Genomic DNA, 18167 nt, shown 5'->3' on the forward strand with positions numbered 1-18167 from the left:
TTTACACATTGCAGTTTAGACCAGAAAAGCTGCATCATGCTGCAAAAGCAGTCTTTTTTACTTCAGGGGCTTCTTTGCAAGAACAATGACTGACAGGGGTGTGCTACCTCCTCAGGAATAAACAAAAGAGAAAAGCACAATAAGAACCAAGAATACTCACTGAGTTGAGGGATGGGAGATAATCTACAGCAGTCAGATACAAAATGGCAACTATAGGCCTGCAGCTGCTCCTCTCGCCTGCATTTAAAGGATCAGCTCTAAAACAAGCATGCTGGGAAAGGCTCTTATCAGATGGTGAAACCCCCACACTTCCCCAGAGCTGAGTAATGACTAGGCAATGAGGGAGTAGCTCCTAGGGAAAGCATTGAATTCCTACCTTTCTAAGGGCTGGTGACATCCCACATGATAGAAAACTAGAGCCTGGTGTGTTTGAAATATTTGTGCCCTTCTGTTGTTCTCTAACAACATGATTCTAAAATAAATTCTAGATCTTTTTGGACATCAGCTGTTTCCTGTGTTTAGAATGTATTCCACAGGCGCACATAGTCACAGTAATATTAGAAATGGGCTTAAACTGTGAGGCTCAGATCCAAATTTCCCCCAAGTTCATAGTTGTTTGGGTTGCGGGTTTCGGTTCAGGAGCCCTGGCCCGTGAAATCCACAGGACTGTTTAGATTTCTGGTTTGCATCTCACTCTAGTTAGTATAGCAATACATGAGTAAGTGCTACCCTGTCTAGCTAATGCTAAAGCCAGGTCATATTGCTGTAATAGGATTTGTGTTTCTTAAGAGTTCAGCTGCTACTTATTGCCCTTTATAAAATCATAATCATGTGCTTGCTGCATCATCATTAGTTGCTATGTAGATTATGATGATGCCATAAACAGTGAATTATGACTTCATTTGTGGTCCTGTATGAGTAGCAGGAACAAATGATTGTCCAGGCAACGTGTGTTCATTTGCAAATCTATCTAATAACAGGAAATTAGAGGTCAGACTCTCAGCTGGGATAAATTAGCCTGGTTCCACTGATTACTCAATGGTCTATTTTATTAGTCACATGAGTGGTGATGGGAGTTAATGGAACTATGCTGATTTACATCAGCTGAGAATGTGTTCTAACAAGAAGAGACATACAAAAATTATTGGTCTAGGTTCTTCACTAATGCACCTGTAAATCCACATAAACTCCATTGATTTTATATTGGTGTGTGATCACAGCAGAATTTGGCATATTATGGGTAAACAGAATAGTTTTTACATAGAGTTTCCTATGAGCTGACTTTTTATGTTCCACCAGAGAGGCATCTCCTTAGAGACGCTGTCTTATAGGTGTGGACAGAGAATAGCATTTTATTATTTACAGTAGTTAGCTCTGACTTTTCCATCATTGTATTCATGAAGGATTAGCAGTTATAGAGGGGTTGTTCAAGATCAGCTGTTCTATGGAAGATATGTTAAATCCAGCAATTACTTGGAGCCTGCATTTTGGAGGTTAACTGTGACAATACTGCCCTAAATCACACAGTAATGAAAATAACCAGTGGTAAAAGCAAGACACATCAACTGTGACCCCACTTCCTGGCCTCTCAGAGTGAATTCTGAATGTAGGGTGTCCATACTGTAGACAATACATTATAAGACTATTATGGAATGCTCCCTTTCTGGCTGAGACCCATGGGAATTAGGTACCTAAATACCTTAGAGGTTCTGAGCCTGAGATGCTACCCTATGTAAAGAAACAATCTGGAGGTTTGTTGTGTAGATGTATTTTAGCAGGTCATCACTTATCAGGTGAGTGATAAAATGGAGGGCTTGCCTACACTAGGAAAAGGAGTGGGTTTTAAGCACGTTAGCTAAAACAGTTATGTGGTCATATTTTGCCCTAGAGTAGACCATGACCAGCTGACATTTTAAAATACCACTGTCTTCATATACACTGAAGGCTAAGTGGTGTTTAAAAACCTATTAACACATGCTTGTTAATATATATTAAAACACCACTCATTTTTCAGTCTAGACAAGCCTAGAGAGAACAGAACATGGCTAGCTTGGAGATTCCCACATATGCTTATCAAGCCTGTTGTGACTACCTAAATCAACTGCAGTCTTCAACAGCACAGAGCCCTGATTTCTATCAGTTTAGAACACACTATCCATAGTACAAATACAGATCTCCTGTGCATGGAGTGGAGAAATCTGAATATTCCATTCAACATCCTACAGTAAACAGATGCAGGATAAAGAAATCGCCTTCAAAACTTTTCTACAGAGTGGTAAGCTTTTCCAAGGAGAACAGTAGATTTACTTCTCTCTGTTGTGCTTGGTTCTCATGTTTTCCACCTGCAGACAAATTGCCAGCCTTTTGGTTACGCATAATTGAATTTTATTTTACCCCTTAAAGGACAAACTCAATTCCATATAATTGTGCACTTTCAGCTCTCTGTTTTCCCCAATGGACAGGCTCCATCCTCCTGCCATAATGGGAATTTTGATGTCAGTGAGAGTAGAAGCTGGTTTTCTCTAAGGCCTTGCCTACATGAAAGGCTTACTGTGAGGTGTGCCACTATATGCACTAATGGGTTTTTGCATAGCCTGTCGACTTTAAGGGTTTAGGTTGGTGTAATTAAATCACTTTAGTTAAACTGGTGCACATTTTCTTAGGGTAGATAAGGCTTCAGGGAAAAAGACATTATTCTCCCCTGCCTAGCTCAAATTAGAGTCAGACAACAGCAATTCCTAAGCCCAAAGGTATATATGCTTCCTAAAATAATCTCACATAACATAGAGTAGAATTTTTCCAGTTATAATTTAAAACATGATGAGCCAGATCCCATGGCTAATCTTTACACTTCAGTTTACACCTTCCTGTTATTTTTTCCTGCTCTGACCTAGAAGATGCAGAGCATCATGCAACTGCTTCCATGCCCAGGGACTGTAATATTGACCTTGGCCTCTCTGCCACCTTGCACATGGGACTTTTGACAAGTGGATGCACCTAGCTGTGGACTCATTGGCCATGTACTACTTCTCCTCCACCCCAGGAGGTTCTAACTCTAGCGAGCGTTGCTGCTGCATAGCACTGTCCTGCAGAATACAAGGTGTGTGAAATCTCCATGCTTGGTCTCTTTGAAGCCTGCCCTCATTGAGCAGTGGAATTGTAGTAACTCAGCTGCATTTGATTATCTTCTGGGCCCAAGAGGTGAGTTTTGGGCAGGAGGTGTCCCTAGAGGAGTGCAACAGGATTCCATCACGAGTATGGAAAATCTAAGCTGAATAGAGGATATGCATGATGAGACACCGATCACAGTTAATAAGTTTAAGAGAACTTGTCTCTTGATGGACAGTTTAATAGCACAGTCAAGTAATAACCTAATGCCTATACTTGAGGTATTGGAAAATCTTTCTAATGGATTGACGTGCTGCTTGTGGTTGAGGAAATAAGCATCCCCACCTTCCAAAGACCAGCTGTGGGATCACTGGCAAGCATGGGTTACAAAACCAAACTGAGAAACAAAGCAGAGCGGGAAATGCAGATGTAGAAATAATTTTCTCAGTTTAAAGTATGGTTTTGTGTATCTGTAGTTCCATAATCCTACAGTTCTAAAAAATGAAACATCACCAGGACTATGTACACTGGAGGAGAGCAATTTACAACCAGCATTAAGAACTTTTAACACAAGAGACAGTGAGAGAGTTCTGTTGGAATACCATGTGCTGGGGATACAAGATAGCAAATAATGGCATTTCATCATTGCTCAGATTTACAAAATGCTTAAATGCAATTTTAAACTAAAATATCCCACTCTGAGAGTTGATTTTTAATGGAGACCATCTGTTGTATTAATTGAGGTACACTAGGAGACTTAAGAGTTCTCCAGATCTAGTACCATCTTCATCATTACTTCTTTGTAGCAAATGCATACTGTAGAATATTCATATACTTGGCAATGTTAAGTTGTAAAATACAACGTAATGGAAAGGATGAGACACTATTTTCTTGAAGATTCAGATACAAAGGTTTTATTAAAAAAACTTTCATATTTTAAAATGGTTTTACCATGTTGCTATTTTTAAATTTACAATCACCCTCATTTTAAGGAGTCCGATCTGTTAACCTACAACACAAATGAGAATGATTATTTTTAGCTTAACACCTATTGCTGGAACTAGGCTACTGCTCACTTCCATGCTAACATTAGCAGGACACAGGCTCTGTTAAAATCCCACCCTGCCTAGTTGTTTTTATAAGGAGAGATTATCCATAGTCACCAATCCAAAAGGATTAAATTCCTTCTCTTACTGGTCAAAAATAACTGCACTTCAATTTGACCAGTCAGAAACAACAAGTGGCCACTTAGTCACCTACATTTTTAAGAGGGGTGTGAGATTCAAAGCTGAAATTCATATTGCCCACTTCAGACCTTTTATGAATAACATTCTAATACTCAGTTGCCCACTTCAAGCGACCACCTGTAATTATGTGTTGCCCCTTCTGCTTAACAATCTGTCCCAACTTGTACTTAGCTCAGATGCTCTGATTCCTTGCCCTGATCTGAAGAAGAGCTCTGTGTAGCTCAAAAGCTTGATCCTTCCACCAACAGAAGTAGGTCCAATATAAGATGTTACCCCAACTACCTTTTCAGGTACAGAAAACCCCAGTGGTTGGCCATATGTGCTACTGTTATAAATAACATAATAATGTAAATAACAAGGACATGGAGGGTAATCAATAGTTTCCTATATCACTTGTGGCCATGTTGTTGCATGAGAAAACACACAAATTACAAATAACTAAGCAATACAGAATAAGATAAAATAAATATATATGTTGGTACATTTTCCATCAATCCCCATGGACTATATAATATAGTATTATCTATATAATCAGTCTCTTTTCATTATCCTTCTCTAGACATATCAAGCAGTTCCTTTTACAGGGAGAGTCCTTGCCACATGGTAAAGTTTGCATGTCTCAGGATTACTTCAGGTTAAGAAAAATGAAAAAAATCTATTGGTTATCAAAGAAAATTCCTTTCACACCCATTCTACCATGTCTTTTTACCCTCCATATTGGCAGTGACTGTATTTTTCACATACATTGCTATGCAACCAGTCAGTACATGGATCATAATATTTAAAGCAAGAGTTTAAGTTATGCATCATCTGTGCTCAACAAATGATAACTAGTAATAAGTTATAAACAGTTCTTATCATACTAGCTAGTGACTCCCATGCCTCACAGGATTCAAAGAAATGCCAAAGTACTGTATTGCAGAGATTATTGTGAAGGAGTCAGAAAAATAGTGACAGTATCTCTCAGAGCAAATTCATTTCTTCTCAATCCCTTGCAAACTGAAATGAAGCAACAGAAAACTGTTGGAACTCTACAAATATGGCTAATATATATTCTGAAAACATGAACTTTTCTTGTGAAGAAACTGCCACAGAATAATCCTTATTTAAAATTATGATTTTTCACAAAATGTTAGTTGAGGCTTGTCTTTCAGTGAATCACATGATTTTATAACAACTGTTTTGGTTTCAAATTATCTTAAAGTTAGCGGTAGATGATCCAACTGCCTCCAGTTACTGCCAGTAATCTGTTTAGGCCACATTCTGGTCCCTCCTGCTTGTGTTTAGTATCGCCTTCCTTCATAAGGTGTTCCAGTTAAAACAACAGGACTACTTTTAGAGTAAGGTACAACTTGAGATAAGATATACAATCTAGCACTTTGCACATAAATATGGTACCAGCTTCTGTGGTACTGTCTCACCCATTAAGACAGGCAAATGGGCAGAAATCTTAATTTCAGACCTGATCTTATAGCCCTTACTCAAATATTTCTATTGGGTTCAACAATATTAACAATATTTCCATTGGCTTCATGTGACTAAGGGATGCAGGGTTGGAGCATCCTGCACTGCTACAGTAACAGCTACAGTGTGTTCTGTCTAATGTCTGTGCATTCCTTTTACTCTTTTTCAACAGACCATAAGTAAACATACTAATATGCCTCCTATAAGCTATCTTTTCTGGCAGTCGTTTGTCTTTTTGTCTTCCCTACTCTTAAATCCCTTAGCTTGCTAGCTTGGTGGAAACTGTTTAAGTGTACAACACAAATTCTCCACTGAGGTTTGGCTACCCAACAAGTTATTCAAGTGGCTTTGTCTCATGGGGTTTCTCTTCATCCTCTGATTTTCCAGGTTACTCCAATATCCTTGAACCTATAATTTATCATAATCTCATCTAAAGGCTTTGAAATAATAAAGAGTTTAAATTGAACTTTTTGGCTGAATGCCCTCCAAAATGTAACTTCATCAGTGGACACTGAATATTCCAAGCGCTATTCAGAGTTTAAACAGCCTTGGGGATTTTCAGTCTAGTTCAGTGTTGTGAAATTGATGTCTGCCTGCTGTAATCGGGCATATTGGCCTTATCCCTCTCAACAGGTTGGTTGTCTTGGTCTGCCTGGACTCCCGTTAAGATACAACTTTCCAAAGACATCAAAGTAATTTGCTCTCAACACATTTACTTTGGCAGTACTCCAGGGATGGATTGTGGAGGTGGTATTGGGGAAATGTTGTTTTCCTGGTTTATTTCTAAACTTTCATAACATGACAAAAGACAGAGAAGCACTAGAAAAAAATCAAGTGACAAGTCTAGAAGATTTCACGTTCCAAATGAATTCAAAGATTGGTAATGACAAAAAAGATTTGGCAAAATCATGCTAGAAAGACTTTAAATGATCAGCTTTCCCCACTACCTTGAAACCAAGGCACAGAAAGTACATTAAAACATAAGCTTGAACATGAAGAACCTGGGGAATTGGTGATGGGATAATAAGTTACTGGTTCAAATCCAGAGCAGGTTGGAAGTAACCAAAATTTAGTGTAATCTAATGGCTGTTCAGTGGCCATTGCAAAATGAGTTTGGTAGTCTCAGTCCAGTTACTAGTGGCCAGGATGTCCACACTGGTCTTGACTCTAATTTTTCCCTTTGTAGGCACTCTCCACAGAGAGATCAATGATTGAGGGCCTGAACCAAATCATATTATTTAATTTATTTGTACAATGGCAGCACCTAGAGACCCCAGCTAAGATGAGGGTCCTGGTGCACTGGTTACTAAACAACCACACAGTAAGAGGTAGTCCCCATAGGACTTACACTCTCACTAGAAAATAGAGGGAAAGAGTTAGTGTGGGACTTGGATTCAGTTCCTTGCTCTGCATAAGTTACCTGTGTGACCATGGGAAAATCGTAGTTTCTCTGGTCCGGTTCCACAAAGGTACTTAGGTGCCCAAGTCCCAGTTTTAGGCTCCACTGCGATCCACAAAACTCCCACTTGGGTGCCTAAGCTCACTCGGCAGCTAAGCGTCTGCAGTAGAAGTTTCCTTTGTGCCTAAGCTTCTGTCATTGGACACACACAAGGCTACCTCCCTCTAAGCACCCAGACACCTATCTCCCATCTAAGCCTCAGAGCAATCCACAAAGTTGGGAGAAGATATGTGGTCCTCCACCAAACTTGCATGCAAGGTCTGGACCTTGGGTCTCCCACCTCAGTGCCCAAACCATTAAGCTTCAGAGTCTTTCTTGCCGTCTCTCTGGTTCAGTGACTCTTTCATTGTTTATCCGTTGTGCTAAAATCCTTTCTTTCCCCACATATAGAAGGGGAAATTACACCCAGGTCTTCCATGTGCCAGGTGAGAGCTCTCACTACTGGATTAAAAGATATAGGCTGGGCATCACTTCCTCCTCTGGTTCGCTTGTGTAGAGCAAGGCAGATGCCTAGCTCATTCTCCCAAGAAATGAGTTAGGTGCCCAAGCCACCAGATTCCAGAAGAGGGATTCCTGGTTGTAGATCACTGCAGCCCAATCTTCAGTGCCTATTTCCATCAGAGGGGTGGGGCTTAGTAAACACCCTTCTCATCAGCATCTCTCATTGGCTAGCTTAGGCAGTTCCCATCTAGTGTTCTGGCTTCTGTGGATCACATTCTTAGGCACATATCTCCCCATCCATTGTATAGGTAGCCTAGTTGCCCAACTGTGGCTTTGTGGCTTGCAGTGTTGTGTGGTTTTTCTAAAATCTCCTAAAAGTTAGATATTGCTCAGCATTGTAATGTCTAAATCCCTTTGTGGATCTGGGGTTCCTAATCTGTAAAATGGGGACATAGCATTTCCCTGTAATGGGGCGTTGTGAAGCTTGAGATGCACTCAGATGTTACAGTGGTGGGGGGCATGTGAGATTCCCAGATAGAGAAAAGAAGTACTATCATACAAATTTTACAGATGGGGGAACTGCGGACAGAGATTAATTGTTGTGGTTTTGCCAAGGCCACACAGGAAGTCTGTGGCAGAGCAGGGGCTTGAATCCAAATCGCCTGATTTCCCCTTCAAAAGCCCCAGTCCATTCTTTTTCTCCTGGGAAGCCTTGTCATTGACTTAAAGGAATCAAGTGCTGGATGAGGATGGAGAGCAAACTACCCTCTCATCTGTATTCTTGTCAGGGTGGAGGAAGTTTGCATTACCACTACTTTTGCTGTGAGTCAGTAGAGTAAGATAAATTAAAGTGGGAGCTATGGAGACTTTATCTAGGTATGTATGTGACTCTCCCTGTCATCACAGTATCTAAGCACCTCTCAAGAGAAAAAAACACATACAAACGACTATGAGGGGGGGAAAAACATATCTAAAATGCAGACATACGGCATAGGTTTTTCTCTGTCAGCTAACTCATCTGCTCCTGAAGCTAATTACTATTTAAAAGGAAAAAGTAAGCCGAAAGAGTGTTGTGAGTCGGAAAAGAATGCTTTTATTGTTTGATCCTGTGCTGCTAAAATGTGAAAATTACACTCAAATTCCAACCATATGAATATTAGGGTTTGTTGTTTTAAATGGAAGCTGTGAGGTTGTCTCTCCATTTACAGAAAATGATAATTATCACGTCTTACCATAAGACATCTGCATTTCCTCACTTTAAGTGCTAGGAAATGCAAACAGACCAGAGTTTAAGCATGACAATTAAGTGGATTTATGACTGTTTTTTTCTTCACTAAAATAAAGGTGAGCTATATATAGCCGACACTTTCCTCCAGAAAAGGGAGGTATGCAAGTCTGGAGGCTTGTGTACTTTGGATGCACAAATTCTGCTCTTATTCCTCTTCCTTGCTCAAAGCTTTCCCCTCTCATTAGCCTGCATACATAACCTAAAGCTTTAAACTTTCCTGTATCAGACATTAATAGTAATAAAGCATCATTGCACATTTTGTAAAACCAAGGCAGCACTTCAGCTGGTCGATGACATTTTCTAAGGTCCATTTCTCTGTGACTTGTAATGCCCAGGAGGGTGATTATCTACTGGTAAATATATGCTTTTCATACCTTTTTGCTTATTCAGAAAAGAGTAAAATGATAGAGAAAATTGTCTGAGGACTTAGTGGTTTCACCTCCCCCATGGCACCAGCCCTTCTGATGCTTGGAAAATAAAATGCTTTCGTGCTCATTTCTGTCTGAAAGTGAAAGTGGCATAAAAACTAGTTAGGGTTAGGGAAATGTGTTTCAGAGCAAGCAGATCCTGCTTTTCTCAGTTCCAGGAACTACGGTAAGCTTATATGCAGTTGGTAGGAGACTAAAATTCAAACTGATGATCATTTAGCATGTTCAAAGTGACTGGGGAATTAAATTAGAGAGAGAAAAAAATATTTCTCTCTAACCTGTTGTAACTCATAGCTAGAACAACCTGACAGAGAGACTACAATCATAGCCTATATTGCTCCCCTCTACCTCCATTACTGGAGGAAGCTGGATGACCCAGAAGCAGGGACCAGATGTCCTTCTTTGTGGTCTCTGTCCCAATGTGCCTGCAGAAGCCACTCCAGTCAAAATCTGTGGGGGGTAGTCTCTGCAGAGTGGAAAAGGGTGTGCTGAGGCTGGGGGTCATGGAAGAAGTCACAACCCATAACATGCCTCTTTCCAACCCTGGCAGATATATATCCTGGAGTTTATGCTGCATCAAGTAGCCTGACATTTTACTCTGGGTGAAATTCATCTCTGTGCAGTAGGACCAGAAAAAGACCACGGAACGCACCACTTAGGACTCACATAACCCTTTTGAGAATTTACGTTGGATGTTGCTGGCATATGAGTCTGTGCTGGCCGCTCTGCACAGAGATGAAAGGATTTTGCACAAGAAGGGCAGTAGCATCAAGGCTCCCATGCTGGATGGAGGCAGGTCCAGCCATTATCACTCAGATACATCACTAGTTCATTATTGTAGAATGAAGCTCATGTTTTATATAAGTATCCAGACTGAATCTGAACCTTTCAAAGTGTTGCGGCTCACCCATGGCTACTATAAGTAGCTAATGGATCACAGTAAATCCTCATTTCTGTTTTGAAGGGGGTTTTAATTTTTCAATATCAGTATTTTTGCCTGTAAAGGCTCTAAGCAACCTCCTTTCTCTCCAGAGTGATTGTTTATGTTCAGAGTTTCCCTAATTAAAATAATAAATTAAATATGCACTGCAGAGATGTTTTAATTACTAGTATTTCACATTAACCGCTGAACCATCAAAACTCAGGAAACACCAGATTATCTATTATTTAGCATACAATTAAACGTTTTTTGGAGCGCACCTGCATATATTCTGTGGAGTAGGTGATCAGGAAGTGCTTTTCATGCCATTGATGACCATTGACTGTTGGAGTGAACTTCCCAAAGTCTCATGCCATTTTGTTTTTGTTTCTAGTTTTTGAGAGTGGACCAAGACAAAGACCGAGAATGCAGTCTGGACTGTGCAGGATCCCCTCAGAAATCACTTTGTGCTTCTGATGGAAGGACTTTCCTGTCCCGTTGTGAATTTCAACGAGCAAAATGCAAAGATCCTCAGCTGGAAATTGCATATAGGGGCAACTGCAAAGGTAAGCACTGCAAAGCCTGGTGTGTTCATAATGTAGAAAATTAAATTAAATTAGGGGTGTTTTACTCTGATAATCAGCAGGAACAGTGGGGTTTTAAGAGAATGGTTTCAACCCCACTAGACAAGAAGTCACCCAAATATCTCTAAGTATGGTAAGAATGGGAGGTCTAGATCCTATTCTAAACTCTGCCACTGATTTGGGGCCTGATGCAAAGCCTATTGAAGTCAATGGCAGTCTTTCTGTTGATTTCAGTGGGTTTGCATCAGGCCCATGCTATGTGATCTTGTTCAAGTGTAGCCTGGTTTTCCCATGGGGGGGGGGGGGGGAGTTGGTAAAGTGATGAGATGCTCATCTGAAAGATGCTCTATTAGGGCAAGTTATTATAATGATATTATATACAAATATTCATCAGTCAGCACAACAGAAATAAAATAAACCCAACCCCTTACAAAGCAATTGATTTTTATTTATTGCATCAGAGGGATAATATAATGTTTGGTCTGGATTCTGCAAGCTGTCCTTTGCAAGTGCAGATGTCCATTCATGCAGTACAACTTTCAGGCTCAGGCCCTCTGTTCCAGTGTTTTACTGGCTGATGAATCTTCATATTAATTGTGCTACAATGAAAAATTCACTAAGGACCATTTCCATGAGTAAATATTTGTCTTAAGCAGCCACTTGAAAGTATCCCCCAAAGTTTCCGATACTAAATGGTTAAGTTTTTAGTTGAGAACCCTTCTCTGCTAGGCACCAGTATTTTGGTGATCCCCTGGCACCTCAAGCATCCATGTGTTAGGCTGGGCTGTGCATCTTTTTGTTTCACAAAATTGAGTTTTCTTGTTAGATTAATTCAAATATCTTTTTCTTAAAATCCCTAATTTTTAGAGACAAAATTGGTTTCTTCTAGAGTTGGATTTGCAAAAGTGTCTCTATAACTTAGGAGCATATATCCCATTGAAAATGAACGGGAACTGCATTCCTAAGTCACTTGCGTGCTTTTGGAAATACCACCCATAGTCCCTATGTGGTCACCTGTTCAATCATGTGATCATTTCTTCATCTAGGGCCTGCTCCAACTTTCATTGACTTCAGTGGGAGTTGGATTGGATCCTCACTGTTACTTTCTTTGGCTGATGCTGCAATTTATTGTGCATGGGTGGACTGCCATGCCTGGAAAGATCCCTTTTGAAGTCAGTAGGGCTCTGATTAGCCGCAGCAGTTTACCTATGTGCAAGATGTTGTAGGATTTTGTTTATTTCCCTCCAATTTTTTGCAATTTCCTGAAGCAAGTGTTCTTTCACCCTTTGCATATTATTTTAGGGTGACCAGATGTCCTGATTTTATAGGGACAGCCCTGATTTTTGGGTCTTTTTCTTATCTAGGCTCCTATTACCGCCCCCCCCCCCACACTCCCGTCCCGATTTTTCACATTTGCTGACTGATCACCCTAATTTATTTAGACACACAAGTGCACCTCTCTTCAAGCCTGATTCTGTGAAGTGATGAGCATCCATAATTCCCTCTGAAGTAAATGAGAATGGAGAGTGATCCAGTCCTTGCTGGACTGGCTCCACAGTTAGGATTTTCCTGCCTGTACCTCAGAAATAGGAACCGAACAGAATCCTGTTTGAGGCATCCTGCCTACCGCCTTCAGTACTTTCCATTGAGGCAGGCAGGCTCATTCTTCTACTTCTTAATTACATTCCTTTTGCTAGAAAAAACATGTTTGGTTTTGATTCAATTTAACAAACAAAAACAATCACCCAGGAGGTAAATCCCTGGGGTTAAATGACAAGAAAGAAGTCTTTTAAATTTGTGCTAGTTTTGAAATCCAATGAAATAGTTTGAGATGGCAGCAACACCTCATTCTCCTTCCCTAGTTACTTCATTTGTTTGTTTAGTTCTCCTTCTCCCCTAAGTTCATAGGCACTGGGCAATCAGATGTCCCAACATTTCAATACCATTATTTAGTGATCTAAAACATGCACATTTTCATTCCTCCAAATCCGAGTCATAGAGACCTTGGGCTGGCATGCTTAGAGAAATGATGACATGCCTTCCTCTCTTAAATGCAGGGCTTGATTTTTCTGCTCAGTGCTCTTTTTTTTTTAAATATAAGTATAGCGGTGATCACAAAGATTTACCTTCCCTTACTCTCTAATAACAGCAAAAAGATTGAGACCACACAGACTCAACCTCTTGGAGACAATTTTCTACTTCATCTCTCTCTATTAGCTCCAACAAGCCTCTAAAGCACCAAGATTGCTTTAAGAGACATTCTGTCTCCTCCTCTCCCTAGACGAAACATCATTCTAGCATTGTATTAGCTGATGGATCTACTTCCTTATATGAACAAAGAAAACATAATGGAGTTACTTGAGCCCAAGTGCCTGTTGTTTCCACTAACAACAGGAAGAATTATTGTAAACACTTTGTGTTACTGTACTGTACATATTTAAAACACTATGCACTCTATGAAGTAAAGTGTTATGCATACTCCTTTCTTAATTATTTTTCCATGCAATTTACCAAATGCACTGACAATGGCAACAACAGAATTCTTTTCCCTCCTATAAAAATGTATAGAATTTCCCTATGCAACACTTGTGGGGATCAGTTCTAGCAGTGCTTGCAAATTTTTACTGCAATTGGTTGATATATAAAGTTTGCAGAAGTACTTTATTGCTGTGTACATTTTAACCTATAGCATTTTAGCACAATTGTAATCCTGGCATCTGACCACACAGCTCTGCTTGGGCAGCTTAAATATTACCGTTAGTTGTCACACACAGCTCAAGGTGGTGCTTTTTGTCTCTCAGGTCAATGAGCATGAAATTCACTCAACTTTAAATTTTATTTTTCTATATAGATGCTATACTGCTTTGGGGCATAAGTGCCAGTTGTACACCTGATGAATATCAGTGAGAAAGAGACTACTCCTATTTTCACTTTTAATTTCATATTTAATTTAATCAAAACACCCTTGGGGTGTTCGGTGACATGCCACTTCCCTCCTGCCCATGGCAGCAATCCTCTGAAATAACTCAAGCTCCGAAAACAAGTTTGAGCACAGAAAAAGGGAGGCCAACTGGTCTCACTGCAGTTTCAATCTTTGCCTCCCATATTGCTACACTGTCACCTTTGATAACCCTGATCAAACATTCTGCTGACGGTGCTGAGAAAGACTCCACTTCAGCCAACTGCCTATGGGGAGCGGAGCTTGTCGTTGCAGGTGATGGATTAATTAGTGAAAGAGCAGAGGTTTTTAGTAGAGCTGACTGAGAACATTTTCATAAAAATTGAATTCTGTTTACATGTCTGTTTTTGGATCAAAACCTGAGTGTCTTGATTCAGGAAGGGGGGGAGATTCAGGTTCAAATCCATACATGCCTGATTCCGAGCAGAATTACTTTGAATCAGGCGGAGCAGGGACTGAGTCTCTCTCTTACCTCCTCCCCCAACAACTTCCCAATTAAAACTTTGGCAAAACTGATACATCTCCATGAAATATTTTGGCTTTGATGCAATTTCATTTTTGTCCAAAATGCTGTGACCAGCACTGGTTTCAGGTCAGCATATCCACTCAGCTCTTGTGACAGTTTCTGCCATCTAGCCTTGCTGAATAACTTGTAGTCAGCATTTTCTCTTAAGCCTTTCACATGCCTGTTTACACGATCAAAACTGGGATATTTTTACATACACAATAAAATTTGAATCAAATTCAAATTAATGTCTCCTCACATTCCTTTCTCCAAATATTAGCCCCAGACATATCTCTCCTCCCACAAAAGCCAAGAATTCACAGTGACTTTCTTCTTTGTCCAATTCTGTTATCAATATTTGCTTGATATATTTATTTTGAGACTTTCAAAAGACTGGAATTACAGAGATACCGTTGTTTTAAAGGGCTTATTGTTTTCTCTTTTGTTTTGTTAATTATTCAGGTTTCATTTACCAGGAAAAGTTGACTTTTAAGGGAATTCCTTAACACCGGGGAGGAATCTATTTTTAAGTTTGGATTTTAAATGTGACAATAAAACTACGGACAGAACTTTAATCCCCATCTCCTTTCTCCCACTTCTGTCCCCTGTGCCTACATGCCTGTAACAGGCACTTAAATAGCTGTGTGTGAATTTTTGTTTTTTAAGATAATAAAATTAAGAGAGGATGAACTGGTCTGAAAACAGGTAGTTCGTGAGCCTTACACCCGCCTTTGATCAAAATTAGAACACGCCTAATGTTAAGAAAAACAACAACCCTGCAATTCATTTTTCTCGCTCTTATTTTTCATTTTTGTGCACTCTTATGCTTCCCGGCAAGGCTGGAACCAGATGCCAAAGTGTTGGAAACATTGTGAGAAGTCTGATTCTTGTAATATTTCCAGCCCACTTTTGTAGCTTCAAGAGGTTCAGCTAGTTTGAATAAACTTTAGATGAACAGCCACATTTTTGGATGCTTCTCCAAACCAAACCTAAACTCTGAACTTCCCTCACTAGAAACAGACATTTGGTTGTGCAAGAAAATTGGTGCGAGCTGAGAAGCATCATTATTTGTGTTACAGTTGAACTAAGAAGCACTAATTGTGATTGGGTCCCAATGTATATATACATAGGAGGAGACTGCCCTGAAGAGTTTACAATCTAAATAGACAAGAGTGGGTAAAAGGAACTATTGTTATCCTTATTTTACAAATGGACAACTGAAACACAGTGAGATTAAGTGACTAGCTGAAGGTCACACAGGAAGTCTGTCATAGAACCAGGGATTGCACCTGGATTTCCTGGACAGTAGTCTAGGGCCTTATTCACAAGACTGTCCTGGTATACTTTACTTAAGCCTACTGTTATAACCAGTATAACCTGGAACTCTACTCTGAGGATTGATCCTCTGAGGTGCTGATCCTGTGAGGTTGACGTGCCTCAACTTCTATTGAAGTCAGTGTGATTTGAGGAGTCTTGGAACCTCGAAGGAGTGCTCAGTGCTTTTACAGGATTGACTCTTGATGCTCTTTAGGTAAATATGAAGCATATGAGCTTCCTGACTCTGACCAAAATGAGTACCTGAGTACACACAAATACGGCACTTAAAAATAATTGGAATAGAAAAGTCACATTGTTTACAAACAACCCCCAGATCCTGTCATCTGGACCCTTGAGTCATGCAGAGCCCCTTTATAGTTAGTGGAGCTTTGCACAGCACAGGAGTCTGCTGTCAGGATGCTGTGTCTGTTTCTATCCGCTGCACTCCAGCCTTTGGAGGCCAAGCCCCCATTTCTTCCTGCTTTATATTTAAAGGAAGGAATATTGTCTAGTAACTACAGTATGGGACTGGGGATAAGATTTCTGTATTTTATTCCTGGATTTGCATCTACTCTGAGTATGACATTGAGTGTGTCTGTCTCTTTTACCCACCTGTACAATGGGCACCTAACAGTACCTAACACAGATGTTGTGAGACTTCATTAACGTGTATACATTGTTTTGAGAGTTTTGGATGAAACATTCTGTATAGTGGGGCTTAACCTGAACTTTTTAGTCCTCACTCAGGCAAAACATCCATTGCCTTAAGTGAAAACTTGGTGATTGGTCTTCAGAGTCTGGATATCCAGGCCCAGAACCAGCCAAACACTTAATCACATTTTAAATTGTAAGCATATGAGTAGGTCCTTTGACTTCAATTATACTGCTCCTATGCTTTAAGCTAAGCAAGTGCTTTGCTGGATCAGGGCCTTATTCTTGATATTTAATTTGTATTTATTTATTTATCTGACAATAACATAGGGCTGTATGTGTGTGGCAGAAACTGTGCTGTATAATAAAATCTGTGACAAGATTTTTTTCATAAAAAATCATGGCCTTTCCCTTATAGAACAGTCCTATAGGTTTTTAGAACCATCCTGTAGCATTAGTAGATAATCATATTTCTGCTGTAAAATTCTATTTCCTGATTCAAAAATATATACAAAGGTTGTGCAAATTCTCTATTAGATTCTTAGGGGCTTTAGAATCATTTCTATAGAACTATTGGTTTCATCTCTATTATCTTGTATAGGACTTTTGCATTAGTCTTATTACTCTGGTTAGCTCATTACTGAACATGGCTCCATCCATGAATTTTGAAAATGTGAGTTTATATATTTCTAGTGTTGTGGTTTTCAAATGGTTTTAGGTTATTCAATTACTTTGTATTGTAAAATATATATTTGTTTGACTTTTCATAATTTTCCGTGACAAACAATACATGTATATTAATATTTAAACTAAAATTCGGGTTAGGAGAGACAGTTTCTGTTACAAAACCTTCTTTTTCCATTTTTTTGGAAATGTCAAACACCCAGCCTTAGTCATAAGTAGATTAGTGGGAATCTTGCTCTGTTGTGAGAGGATCAATAATTTTTTTTTTCTGAGATCAGAAACTGTTAATGTCAATTGAAAATGAACATTTTAGTACTTGACAGACATCTCTTCATCTCACATCTCAGCTTCTTCAAGTATCAAGTCTCCAAACACTGTCAGGCTGCTGTATCTTGTCTCAAAGTGAGAAATATCTAAAACAGAAGTATCCAGTGAGAAAAAACAGCTTTTTCTTTCTGGTGTATTGTCAAGAGACTAATGAATAATTGACAGCAGCAGTTCATTTTTCAGTTTTACAGATGCTATAAGGGTGGATTGAAACAAGTAGCACTTTACTTCAGCCTGCATCAGTTTAGTGTTCTTTAAATATTCAAGGTCTTTCTACATAAGTTCTGGAAGGTTCAGGAAATTGGGCATAAGTAGGGCCCTACCAAATTCACGGCTATGAAAGACACGTCACGGACCATGAAATCTGGTCTTCCCCCACTACCCCCAATGAAATTTTTGTCTTTTGTGTGCTTTTACTCTATACCAGGGGTCGGCAACCTTTGAGAAGTGGTGTGCCAAGTCTTCATTAATTTAAGGTTTTGCGTGCCAGTAAACAGTTTTGCATGCCAGACCAACAGCGTGGGTGGCAGACGGAACCCCAAACCAGCAGTGGGCTGAGCCGCTCAGCCCATTGCCGGTCTGGGGCTCCATCTGCCGGCCCCTACCAGCCAGGGTCCTGGCCACCAGCCCTGCTCAGCCCGCTGCTGGCCCAGGTTCCGCCCGCAGGCCCGTGCCAGCCAGGGTCCCAGCCGCTGGCCCCGCTCAACCCGCTTCCGTAATCCAGGCTGGCAGCAGGCTGAATGGGGCTGGCAGTCGGGACCCTGGCTGGCAGCAGTGTGCCACTTA

General features: G+C 40.1%; 1 protein-coding gene across 3 annotated transcripts in view; it reads left to right on the top strand.

Moving 5' to 3' along the window:
- The window catches only part of SMOC2 (SPARC related modular calcium binding 2), a 172093-nt gene that overhangs the window by 45350 nt on the left and 108576 nt on the right, over positions 1-18167 (top strand). For all 3 annotated transcript variants that reach the window (XM_065590457.1, XM_065590459.1, XM_065590460.1), the window contains exon 2: positions 10749-10920. In XM_065590457.1, coding sequence (XP_065446529.1) covers positions 10749-10920 — 172 coding nt within the window. The remainder of the gene's footprint in view (positions 1-10748; positions 10921-18167) is intronic.

This window comes from Chrysemys picta, chromosome 3, assembly GCF_011386835.1.
Source record: "Chrysemys picta bellii isolate R12L10 chromosome 3, ASM1138683v2, whole genome shotgun sequence".
Taxonomy (NCBI): Eukaryota; Metazoa; Chordata; order Testudines; family Emydidae; genus Chrysemys; species Chrysemys picta.